The sequence below is a fragment of the Psammomys obesus genome, unplaced genomic scaffold (assembly GCF_907164565.1).
Source record: "Psammomys obesus unplaced genomic scaffold, mPsaObe1.curated_primary_1811, whole genome shotgun sequence".
Lineage (NCBI taxonomy): Eukaryota > Metazoa > Chordata > Mammalia > Rodentia > Muridae > Psammomys > Psammomys obesus.
Genome location: NW_026596100.1, coordinates 3,077,122 through 3,090,469, shown reverse-complemented (window position 1 = coordinate 3,090,469; position 13,348 = coordinate 3,077,122). Strand labels below are relative to the sequence as shown.

The 13,348-nt window shown below is 42.7% G+C and overlaps 1 protein-coding gene across 2 annotated transcripts in view; it reads right to left on the bottom strand.

Annotated features, from left to right (window-relative positions):
* Window positions 1-1,416: 1,416 nt before the first annotated feature.
* Efna5 (ephrin A5) overlaps window positions 1,417-13,348 on the bottom strand; it is a 146,588-nt gene continuing 134,656 nt past the window's right edge. The window contains exons 3-5 of one of the 2 annotated variants that reach the window (XM_055628392.1): window positions 11,599-11,664; window positions 11,095-11,175; window positions 1,417-5,710 (exon numbers count right to left, since the gene is read on the bottom strand). In XM_055628392.1, the coding sequence (XP_055484367.1) occupies window positions 5,589-5,710; window positions 11,095-11,175; window positions 11,599-11,664 (269 nt within the window). In that variant the 3' untranslated portion in view covers window positions 1,417-5,588. The remainder of the gene's footprint in view (window positions 5,711-11,094; window positions 11,176-11,598; window positions 11,665-13,348) is intronic. The other variant, XM_055628393.1, reaches the window with a different exon arrangement.

Here is a 13,348-nt window from a genome sequence, read left to right as displayed (position 1 = left end):
GAAATGTCCATTTCTGTGAACCAACACATTCAAAATTTTGTGTAATGACACTCATATTGCCTTGGGGTCCCTCATGTTCACAGGCAGCTTGACAGCAACTGGGAAAGGCAACCCCATGGTTTCACCTCTCTTAAAACCTACGGCACCTTTTCACTCACCAAGTTTTCAGTTCTGTAAGGCATTTCTAACTTCATTCTGACTACTGTTTACACGATTTCCTCTGAGTTTCCTAATCTTAAAATCCCCAATTTTCTTCACTCACTCAAGAAAAAAAAAAGTCATCAACCTATTTGTGTATGGTCTAAAGGGCTGACCTGTAGACTATTATCTCCACATTATTATTGTGAAGCATCATGTCAAGTCCGCCTCATGTTGCAAGCTTTGAAAGTACGGATTGTGAAGACCGTTCCGCGCAGCACTCGCTGAGAACAGTGTAATGATTGCTTCGATGCTTTGGATGATGACGGTGACAATGACAATGATAGCATAATGCTGTTCTGGTTAGGAATGTCCCATACACAGTCCAGTACACTCAGCTAGAAACGATGTGTTGGTTTTCATTCTTTACATAAAGCTGTCATTCTTTGTTAGTGAAAGAAAAAAAGTTATGGTAAATTACGAGTGTTTAGCACCTGCCAAATAATTATAATAAGATCTTGGTGAGCTTAATGTTCAGATCGGGCCATTAAAGCCAAGTCTTGAAGTGCATGAGGTGTCTATTACGTCATGTATTTGTTAGTTTTCGTTCTACAGATGGAATTTTCTGTTTTATCAGTGTCATCCTCAAGGACAGAAACTCACGATGCAAAACGGACTTCACACTTCCCAAAGGGCAAAAAGAGTCAAACAACAGCAACAAGTCACTTTCAAAATGTTGCCACATCCAGATAGGTAAAGAGGGTCTTAAAGATATCTTGTGATTTGCCATGGCCACACCACGGAAGCTAATTCTTCCCCAGCAGTGAGAACTGAGGTTTGGGCTGCACTGAAATGATGAGCTCTGTTGCTTTTTTCTGAAGTGTCAGATGATTGCTAGGAAACGCTTATTTGGCCTTTTTCTTGATGGGATAGAAAACTACGTGCAAACTAAAAATAAAATGTGTGTACTCCTGATGTACTTGCGTCACTTAGGATGCAAGTCTTGTCATACTGCCTATTTTACGGCTCAAATAGGGACAAGGCTGGAATCGCATCATTTTCTCATCAGAATAGATGGGCCATTTTTTACCCTGCATTCTTTGATCTTCCCATGGCTTCTCCTACATGTGCCATGTTCTCTTTCCTATCTACAGAGTGTTTTTTTTTTTAATCAGTAGAGTACAAATAGCCCCTGAAATAAAGGCGTAACTTAAAGGAAGAAAGAAGTAGAAGGAGGGATCCAATTAAAATGATGAAAATCATTAATTTTTATTTAGGTATACTTGTACGGACACGTGTATATACAAATACAGATCGTATGGATTTGCGTGTGTGTGTTTCAATTTTTTTCTTACATTTTCTTTTACGTTTATATAATGTCAGCATTTCAAAACAGCACTCGATAAGCAAGTGCAAAGGACTGCAAGGCAGGGAGTACAAGCACAGGGCCACACGGAGCTGGACTTCACACCCAGACGCACACACAATGAGTGGCTTCAATGGGGTGTCAGGAGTAAGCATGGAAAACGGATTTTGACTCATGGGTAACCTCCAACATGGCAGCATCTATTAAACTGTACAAACAACGGGAGCGAGCCCATTGTAGGGAGATTTGTCTCACATCCGGGCGGCTCTGGGACAAATGCATGGGAAAAACAGTGATGCCAAACCAGAGACAGACCTGCCCAGTCATGGCTCTGAGGGAAAACAGAATGCGGGAGGTAGGAGAGAGACAGACAGAGCGGGGGGGGGGGGGGGGCAGAGGGGTCAGGCAGGCAAACGGGCTGTTGGTGGAGGTGGTTTTCAAAAGAAAGTCTGGTGAGCACAACTCTGAGAGCAATGAATGGAAAGGAGGAGTTTAAAACTGTTTTTCTAATATTGTGAAACTAATAAAAATGGCTGCAGCCGTTGCTAAGGCACAGGAGAAAAACAGAGTCCCTGAAAGCCCACAGGTGCTGTGACTCTTCCTTTCACAAAGACACAGAGAGGGAAACAGCCCCACTGAGCCTTCCTAAAGGGACCGCTCTGCAACCATCCTGAGTCTGAGCCGCACTTGATACCGACAAGACTTCCTGGGGGAAAATGACAAACAGAAATCCAAAGTACAGAACCATTTCTAAGTTACCTAAACCTTTCAAACCACATGCTTTGGGTGGGGGGAATGACCACAGAGCTCCGACATCAGACCTTGAAAACACTGAGGACAAAGTATCAGTCAAAGCAGTCCTGCTGTTTCTGGTCCCAAGACGATGGAGCTGTAAGAATAAGTGCGATATGACCACACGAGTCACTTCTCAGCCATGTATACATCGGATGTTTCAAAGCCTCAATGCATGTTTTGTATCCTGAAAGTCTATTGTTGTCACTTACAAAAGACATTAGAATCAAATTAATACTTTATTATCAAACACTATATACAACAGAGGTCGCTAATAATACAGAATTAAAGAACGCAGTTGTTTTTTTTTTTAACATTTTGACTTTTCTTTCCTCTGCCACCCAAGAAAGTACAGTACAAAACAATAGTCTAAAACTAACACGAACTGTTACCTGGTCTATTAAAGGATACACAGTATCCACTAAACAGACAGATCTTTATTCCCTGCTTCATTTTGCAAAGCCCTTGGCAACCAGGGGCAAAGGTCGCTGGGGTTTGACCAACTGGGGCTGAGGGACTCCAGGGATGCCCTTATGCGTTTGATTTGTTTTTAAAATTAAACCCGCTACCAAGCTGTATGGACATCCTAAGCCCACAGAGGATTGTAACAACAGCACAGAAAGCCACCAGCGCTTTTTGGACAAGATAAAAACTGTCTGACACCAATCGTCTTGAAAACTCCACACAAGTGTATTAGCTACGATTATGTCACAGGTAGAAAAGCATATCGTCTACTGGTGTGGGTAGTTTTTGTTTTTTTTTTTTTAACTTAATCATTGGTGGCATGACATGAAGTAAAAGAGTCTAATTGCACAGTGGAAAATGAAAGACAATGGCAGAGAGGGCCATGAGTAATTATTTCATCAGTTGTTAGAGACAATGCTAGAAGAACCACAGAATTCACCATTTCTAAAATGACATTAGAACCGCTAATGCCGTTAGGACTAACTGGAATTATTATAGGATCACTTGTTTTCCTTGATTGTAGTACATGCAGTATTATTTTGGTTCTATTCATCCATCTTAGAAGGGGTTTTAGTCCCCTTACTGAAATCCCACTAACCCACAAACCTGTAACTATTAATAAAAAGAATACATCTGGATATTACTGAGAGTGCCGAGCGTATAAATAAAGGCAAAGGAATCCAATGCTTTGAAGTTCTGTCAGTGAAATGGTGGGTGCCTTCTGTGAGGAGACTGCTCTTCCGGAGAAGTCTCAGAGGACGGGGGAAGAGGACTAAGTGTATCTTTGAGGCTGGCAACTCCAGTCACATGGTTGAGGTGAGAGCAGACTCCAGCAATCTCCACTCCAAAGGGACCAGGTAAGTAAGCCCAGCTTACGCTACAGCGTGCGCACAACTCTCTAGGATGCAGTACGTTCACAGCTGCCTTTCACTCACGTTTTCCTAATTTGAAACTACTCACACTTCTAAGCAATTTCTGATTCATGAGGTCCATCTATAATGTGAACTCCTTTTTTTTTTACATATACATCTTAAAAACGAATATATAAAAAACACCCCCTTTTTTTTTTTTTTTTTTTTTTTACTGGAATGCTTTCAATTTTCCACATTACATGATCATTGCTTTTACTGACTTGCTTGTTTACAAAGGCATGGTTTCTATTTGATGTCGTGCAATAGCAGAGATAGGCTAGATCACCTTTCCATTGGTCTCATATTTTTCCCTGTCTAAGTTTTGGGATTTAGAGTTCCTGACACCCTACCAGGAGAAGCCCCACAGCTTGTGTTTCCTGGTAATCAGCTGGAACCACCCCTTGACCATGCTAAGGTTCTTTAAACAGGGTCATCCTGTGTTCATTCTCCTGCCCCAACCCTACTATGAAACAAGATAAACCCCCCGGGTTTCTAAATGTATCAAGGGGTACCACTTTTTCTCACAAGTTTAAATAGGACAAGCATATATACTCACTCTCAGCATAAAGTATATCTAAATAATGTATTTTCTATTCTAGTGGATTTTTTTTAAAAAAATATTTTGTCAAAGTCTTTGGGACTCCATCTTGTTTATCTCCCACACATAAACACATGTTCCCCCTACGCTTTAGGCTGTGTCAGAAAGGGAAAGAATATGAAATCAACACTTGAAGTTTTTATTCCAAACTTTTGGAATTTTTTATTCCAAATTTCCCTTTAGCCCTCCCAAGTCATGCTGACTGACTCTCCTGTTGACAGGGGCCTGTGTCTGAGCCCCCTGTGCTCACGGAGAATGGAGCAAAACGTGGGCATTGGGGTGGGAGTTGGGGAAAGGCCACAGCACACTGGAGCTCCAGCAAAGCCAAATTGCATCTCCTCTGGCCACAGACTTTCTTTCCTTGTACATATTGTCCCCAGAGGAGCAGCCAAAGCTATTCCACTCTCTACTCATCAACCCAGGCTTCTTAGCCTTGGGGAAGGTCACTTTATTCATAAAAATGCCTCTTTGAGCTCCTAAAAGAAAAACAAAAGGTTGTAGCACCATGGTGATCCGTATTCAAAGGAAAAAAAAATCAGGTGTGCACTGCCCAGTCACTAAGAAGTCAGAGGCGTTCACACCCCCAGCAACAGATAGTTTTCTCAATATTCGTACTTCCTGTGATTTAGCATCCTGCCTCCAACCCTCCTTTCTGGGAGAAGAGGCTTCTTCGACACAGCCCAAGTTTTGCTGGCAAGAATGCTTTAAGACAGTCATATTTGATGACTCAAAAACTGAGCCTTTGAGAAGCCTGCTCACTTGTACCCTGCTAGAGGATATGGTACAATACCATGTCTATTCTGAACTCTGGACGTGACGTGCCAACACCACGCTCTACACCGTCACCTTACTGTCCTGAATGAGAAGGCCTAAGTATTCTACTGGAGAGGGACACCCTCTCGGGCCTGGTCATTGTGGGCAGCATTTACTACTCTTCCTTGTCTGCATACTGTTGACACCCTGAGCTTACAGAGGTGAGCTCTAGAGGGGAATGCACAGGAGGCGAAGAGCCACTGGTGTTACTACAACAATTTGGCATTTTCATCTGGAGTCCATTTAATTTCTAAGGGGGTGAGAGAGGTCAAGGACAAGGGCTTGGGGTGGGGTGAAGGAGGCAGCAACCAGCTTACCCCCTCCCCCAGCAACCCCAGGTTGTTGCTTAGAAATCAGGCTGAAGGAAAGAAAACAAAACAAAACAAAAAATCTGACATCTGCCAAAAACCAATAACAAGTCCCTTCTTGGGATGAGCAGTTAGGTGGATCTCTGGTGTTCCAAGACCCTGATGTTCTCAGTGACAGGCGACGGGAGGAGAATGTGCTATAATGTCAAAAGCATCGCCAGGAGGAACAGTAGGATTGCCAAAAGGCGGCTGGGTATCCTTGGTGTTTGTGCCGCGTTCTCGCCGCGGGATGGCTCGGCTGACTCATGGACGGTGTCATCTGTTCAAATAGAAAGCACACATTCCAATGAGATTTCACATCCTTAATAACTCTGTCGCAGCAGCCTGCTGTTCACAGACCTCGCCACCCTCTGCAAAGTAGGGTAATGAACCCTGTGCCACCATTGACTTTCATGTCTGCATAATCACTCATTATTTACAGCAAACAAAGGAGAGGCAGGGAAAATTGGCCTTCCTTCCCAGTATTTATACTCTGCCTTAAAACTGAGGGGGAAACCGTGCATACAGTATAGCATTTGCCATGTAAGCTGCTTTGGTTTGCTACCAAACCAAAGTTTGCACAAACTTGAGATAGGAAAGGTGCCTTTAGTTCTGCGTTGCTGTGGGAGAAAGGAGCACACTGGAAGGGTAGGGCAAAGAGTTAAGTGGGCATGTCAGCGCTTAACCAGGCTGGGCTGCTCATTTTCTTCTTTTTAGGCATTTCACAGGATTAGTGTTGAATGTTTTGGTTGTTCAGTGCCTACACGTTATTTCCAAATGTGAAAAATCAAATGCCAAAACAATGCTATTTTAAATAAACTACATATATAATACCCAGTAAACTTCAGAGATCCTGTACCCACTGGGCTGCCTACAATTAGGAATCAATTATGGTGCTGTTTCCATTACAGGCCCGGCATCCTCCAGATTAAATTACTTGAACTTGACTATTCTTATTTTTATCAGGCTGGAGCTTGGCACATAAATTATCAGTGTGGATGCAAGTTTCCCTCTAAATAAAATGGATTAAGTGAGTTAAGCTCCTTTTATTTAGCTATAAAGTGTTCTGCGAGGCTGCCTCTGACTTTGGTAGCCTCCCTGATCTGCATGATTAACAGGCTTAACTTCGAATTGGGAACTTTGCAGTAATTAGTGCCCAAAGATAGATTGGAGGCTTGCCCATGAGCCGTGCTATTCTCTAATGTGGCCTGTCTCCTTCCTCCCATCTGGCCTAGCTTATGCTTTTAGCCCAGATGACCTCTGGACATGTTTCTGGAGCTGACAGTTGGCCTCTGAGCAGATTTCATTTCTGCATCACAGAGACTTCCCATGGGAACACAAGAATTGCTACTTGGGATTCGCTGACTGGTTAATCAGAGAGAGCAGTAACAAGTGAGACTCCAATCATTGTTCTCAATTATATAGACCCCACAAGACAACCCCTAACATCCTTCAGTGACCTACCCTGCGCCTCTTACTAGATTAATCGTCCATTATTTTAGCCCCATATATATTCGCCTACCACACATGTCAGAATAAAGGTACTTTTTCTTAGTGGGGAGAGCCACTCTCTCTATTATCTGTCCTAAAGAAAACTCTTTTTTTTTTTTTCGGCTTACACTTTTTGGAGGTTTCTGTTCATCTCCTTCATGTCCCATGTGAACTAAGAAACATGATTTCTCAGAATTAAGTCTACTGCCCCGGAGGGCTCTTATCATTTCAGCAGGTCTTCATCTAGGAGCCCCTGCAGTCCTTTGTTTAATTTGTTCTCCTTTCCTGGACTTTAGCAAACCTGGGTAGATTGCTTTTAGCTTAGGAGACTAGAAAAGGTTAGGAAGCAAGAATAGGAAGGCAAATCCTGCTCAGTGTAGCCAAGTGCGTGTGGGCCCTCATCTTTTCTTTGCTCTTTTTCAGCCTTGCTAATGCATTAATTAAATCTGTAGTTAACAGGAGGCAGAAGTAAAGGCCCTTAATAGCCCTGAAATTAAAATCCAAATCACATTCTTAAGAGCACCAATATGGTGTCAATCAAAACAATGGAGCACTTCAGGCTTAATTATAAAAGAACCATAAACCCTGAGGATTCCACAGCTCATTTTGAAACATCACTTATATTTATACACCTGAAATTACATCACCTACTGGGGTTCTTCTCCACCCTTTTCTCAATAACATATTACTCAATCTTTCACCTCCTGAAGCTTGGAAATGTACTATTAAAAGATACCCAAGCTGCATTTCTGTACTCAGGGCAAGTATGCAGAACAGGGCTTCAGCTGCTTCTCACTCTTGCAGAGAGGCTCAGCAAAGGCTGTCCATGGTCCTAGGCTCACTCAGCTCAAGGCACGGTGAAGGTACCTTGTGGAATAGCTCACTTTAGCAAGGAGGAAGACTCTGAATTTTCTTCTAAGTGAAGCGTAAGTCTTAACGGACCTTTCATACCTTGCATGGAAGATAATCTCTGGAATTAGCATTCTGGAGAGCTGTGTGGTCCGTTACTTTAACTGCAGGCATATTCACCCACCACACAGGTACTTCCTTCTGACTGGGGAGAGTCATGCCCCCCTGTGTCTCCCTAAAATGAGAAACCCACTGCATGCTGCTGTCCCTACGACATGATGCCCACGAGTCGGGGTTCTATAAGGTGTGCCTTGATTTAAAAGGTCACTGGTGGATTCTATATATCACCACTGCCACCTGCACCCCTTACCACTGTTTGGATAATTTTGGAAGAAATTTCAGAGTTCTAAGTTGAAATTCCTAAGTAAAATCTATCCCAATGGAAATTAAACCTAGATATGAGAGACTATTAATACTTCTAATAGTTTATATGGCTTGGCAGAAGAAAGTGTTCCTCTTTAGAAGCCAAATGGAGTCTTGCCTCTTTTTTATAGGATCCCACCACACAGGAGGCTCAGCAGTTAACTCAGAACACTAACAATATTTCTGAGCATGTAATGTGGCATAGGTCTGCTCTGAGATCATCCTGCATCCCTGAAGATAGGAAACGGGCAGGCAGAGTGTGCAAGCAAACAATGAAGACAAACGCATTCCACGGACAGGTGAGTTAGTACATGTTGCTGAGAACATGCAGTAGAAGCCGTTCGGGCTCGCTGGATCCCTAAAGCCTGTGTGTACGTTCAGAGGTGGCTAGAGGAGAGTGCTGTTAATTCAGTCAACACAGTGGAAAAGAACTGCAAATGTGACTGACTGAATCTTCTAGGAAATAAAGAGAAGCACTCCAATCTTATATATCCAGGCACTGTGGCTCAATAGCCCCCCAACACACACACACTGTTAGTGAGGATGCTTACCAGCAATCTCTTACACACACACACACACACACACACACACACACACACACACACACACACACACAGAGAGAGAGAGAGAGAGAGAGAGAGAGAGAGAGCCAACACAGTCACTAAACTACACTCTGCCAAACTTTTCAAACTTCTACCAGTTAGCTCTACATTCATAGATTTGGGGCCACTGTGAATTCCGAGTTCTGTATGAGAAGGAACTGGTCTCTCAGAAGACACTGTCAAAAATGCTTATGTGTGAGGGCTTCTTAACATTTGCATTTTATCATGTCTAATTCAAAGGGGATTTTCTTTTTTTTTTTTAAAGGGGATTTTCTTAGTGACAGAACAGTCCTTAGTATGCTCCTTCACTACCAGAAACAAGCAAAACCACCAAACACAAAAAAAGGAAGACGAAAACAGGCAATCTCTCATGTCTCTAGATAGGATCCTGCTTGATAAAGAGGCAATTGACTTCACCTGGAAAATAAGATCATGGGAAATGTAGATCAAAATTATAGTCCTGGGACACATTATAACAGGCCCAACCTGCTGGTCATTCTACACATGACTTACTAGCGAAGCTGAGAGAGCTAAGCCCTTTTCTCTGCACATCTACTCCTCTAGTCGTGGGATGAGCCTACTGCTGTCATCCTAACAATGGGAACCAAGGGTATTCAGTCTGACAAGCTGAGTGGTCTGCACAGGTTTCCTTGGCCATGAGAAGAAAAATGCAGATTCTGTGGTTTTGAGTGGGCACCTGTTTAACTCGTTGTCCCTGTGGTGCTCATATCCTCAAGCTTGAAGCATGGTCCCTTGAAAAGTCACAGTAATGCTTCCGGTTTTTCAGGACACAATTAAAATGTCTCCGTGTCAGCACTCACTTCTTGCTACTTTCTGGAGCAGCTAACTGATCCCTGGGGAGCTACTAAGGCCTCCAAAGCTCACTGTACAGACCTCTCATTTGCGCTCTGGGTGAGAGGCCTGCCTTAAGAGAGACTGCAGGGCTTGCGGGGAGAGTCTAACTCTTCCTGGCAGCTCCAGCACCACAGCTATTGTATGTCCTGAGGCACAGGTAAGTTTCCCCGAAAGCTCACTGTTATCTCTATAACAATACTCAAAGAAGATGAATCAATCAGACCGTAAAACCCTTTAGTTTCTAGAACCATGACAAAGAAAAGTCCAGCTATTAGCCAAACCAACCGAACAACCAAACCAAAACCCAGAAACCTTATCATCTTCATAAGGGGGCTCAAATCTCTTCGTGAAGAGGAAATAATTTCATGTAGCTCAAAGATGGTCACGGGAGATAGATAAAGAAAACTGCTGAAATCTACATAGGGGGATGGTCTAAAGGAAGACAAGACCTTCTACAAAGTGGGAGAGGCCTGCCACCCAACACAATGGGTCTGGTTGCATTCCAAGGCCAGGATAAAGTTACCAGTAAATTAATGGCCCCAGTTTACACCGTCCACAGCAGGCATCACTGTGAGTGTTTAAATCTTTTTCTTTTTTTCCTTTTTCTCGAGACAGGGTTTCTCTGTGTAATAGCCCTGGCTGCCCTGGAACTTACTTTGTAGACCAGGCTAGCCTCGAATTCACTGAGTACATGAATATTTGTTTTTCAAGAAATTCAAGAAAAATGAATAGTCTTGAGGCCTTTACTTTTTTCATTCTAATGAGGAAGTTTGAGTGTGCATGTCAGTAACAGAAAAAAAAAATTATCCTTAAATCTTGTTTTGTCTTAGTACTGAAGGATTAGTCCTGGCTCAAGGAGCTGCTGTGCATAATTGTGGTGGGAACATTATTACATGTCTCCAGACCCAGTGACACCAGTAACTGGGTAAACAACACTGAAATGAAATACATTTTTTTAGATCAGTTTCATTGATGCACATACATTTCTAGAGAGAACTAAAGACATTGACTCAGTCACTATTTTGGGCAGTGGATTTTATCCATGGATTTGAATATGATAAAAAAGAAAGTTTCATACACATGTTCAATATTTTCTGTCTCGTATGAAAGCTGGCCTTTACATTCACAGTTATCCACCGACACGCCCTGAGGATGTAGGAGAAGGCGGTGAGATTTTAGCACTCTGGTCGGGCTTCTATGTTAGAATACTGCATCCAACGGGACCCATGTCCAGGAAAGAAAAGTTGTGTTCTATCTAGCATGCACTACACAAAGATACTGGAGGAATGAGGTAGAAGATAAGTAATATTAGCAAGCCACTAGCAATGGGCAAAAGCAGGAACAGCTGGAGCATGCACATGCGGAGAGGAAGAAAGGAAAAACAGTACTAAAGCATCGAGGGATAGATGCGTTGGTTAACAAGAGATTGTCTAAGCATACTAACCTGCTGGTTCTAATGAATTTTCTACTTTGTCGTTAACATCGAAAACACGATCATGAACACCTATAGTTTTCATACAGCTATCTATAACAAAAATAGAGATAACAGCCAAATATGTTAGTGAGGACACCCTTAATCTCCCGGTTCTTTTTTTTTTTTTCTTTCTCTCTATCGTTTCCTTTTATTAATGTAGAGATTGTTCTACAATCAATGGCATGTATCCACGTGCCAGTATCGTTCCCATTTGCTGAGCAGGTACAACAGTCTAAGAAGCAACAAGTTAGCAACTGCTGTGTACTTTCATAAACAAAATAAAAAGCATCATGGAGAATGATGAGAAAAAATACGATGAGAACTAAAACATGGATGTGGAGATACGAAACAGATACCACACAACTTTTAACGATAAAAATAAAAGAAAATAAAATTTTCTTCCGCCGTGAACCATACCATAGGATAAAGCATGCGCAGTGAGGGGGCCCTCTGAAACTCATCCTGTGAACTTACTTGTTGGTCTCACGAAGACTTTGAGCTTTAGACAGGACCTTCTTCCATTGTCTGGGATTGCAGAGGCTGCGAGTAAAACAAAAGGGGGAAGAGGAGAAAACAAGGGCCCATTATTCTTTGTTTTCTACATGCAAATAAATGGTCTATGTCTATTCTTTCAGGACACACTCTAATTCTTATCCTGAAGTTAAAACAGACGATACTTTTCAGACTGAGCTAAATGCTATAGAAAGGTGACTTTCAAATTCCCATCTTCTTTTTTCAAAACAATAAAGAAAGAATCATGCAGGAATGCGGTAATCTATAGAAAAATGCTTAGGACTTCTATTTCAAAGGCACTTCCCTATAACTTGATCTGCTATCAATTTTCTCTAAACCGGGAGGATAATGCTTGAACTCCTTTGCTTCAGGGACAGCTCCTCCAACACAGGAAAAAGGGCCCAAGCAGATCCCACAGTGAGCGCTGTCGAAACCAGTAACAGACAGTCACAAGGCGGACTTCAACTTGACCTACTTCTGCTGGGGAAAGCAGAGCTTTGTCTGTCCTGAAAGCCTGTCTGTCAGTGCACTGCAGGTAATTCAATTAGAGGTTTTACTCAGAATTTGGCTGTGCTTTCTATATGACGAACGGAGCCTGGCCACTCCACTGCGCTATTGTGAGCCCAAATGCTACTGAGAAAGGACGGTGCTGCAACAGAACATTTATCTTCCTTTAATTTTCCACAGAGAAGGATGGAATTAATAAAGTGGGTTTACTAAAACATGACAACGTGTTTCAAGTTATAAATCATCCGAGCAAGAGACTTTATTCTCTTTGTGATGGGATCTTGAACTCTCTACCTTTTAAAAGATTATCTCTGCCTAGTTCTCGCAGAGTAGTGTCAGAAGGATTCTGAAGGGTGGTCAGACCCTCAACAACCACGCGTGTTTACTCATGTTCTCTAGAAATGACAAAAATCACAGAAATGAGAGCCACACACTTCCTTCCCCGAGGACTTGCTTCAAGTGGTTTCTTTGTTCAGAAAAGCAGCTGACATCAATCAAAAATGCACATGACTTAAAATTAGTTTGGTAATGCTGAAAGTGACAAAGAGGCAGCCAGCATTTCCTGTGCCTCCCCTCTCTCTCTTCTATCTTCATATGAGTCTTCACGAGGAGCTCCTTTTGAGGGGAGAGGAGTAGAACTTCAAAGGACTCCTGCATGAACTTCCTTATTTGTGTAGTCACAGGTCTGTGCAAATCTGCAGAACTCACATGTTCAGCAGCCAAAGGACATCAGACACTCCAGGACCTCCGCTGTCACTATTCAACACCTGTTGAAGCTCTTAAGAGAGAAGATGTTCCTAGTCCTCTGTCCCTCTCCTGGTCTCCCCAGCAAGCAGTTAAGAACTGCTAACAGCTGGCTTTGCTGTACACTCTCATTAAATCAAAGCTGGGAAAACTCCCCCTACTGACATTAGCAGTAACTCTGTGTTATTCAGGGCACAGCATTTTGCACTCTGTGGTTTGATCCAGGAAATGGTGTCCTTCCTGTGGACCTCAGCTGCAAATGTCCATGCCACAAAACACAGCAGACACAGGTGACTCCAGCTCATTATGAAGCCCATGGGGTCTCAGTCATGAGAGGAGGTGGAGAAGGACGGCAGCTTCGAACTCTGCAAGCTTGTCATGCCACACACAAATACTTCAGGGTCCATGGGCTCAAAGCAATACCACATGTACAGTTGTTTTTGAGGTTTTTTTTTTTTTT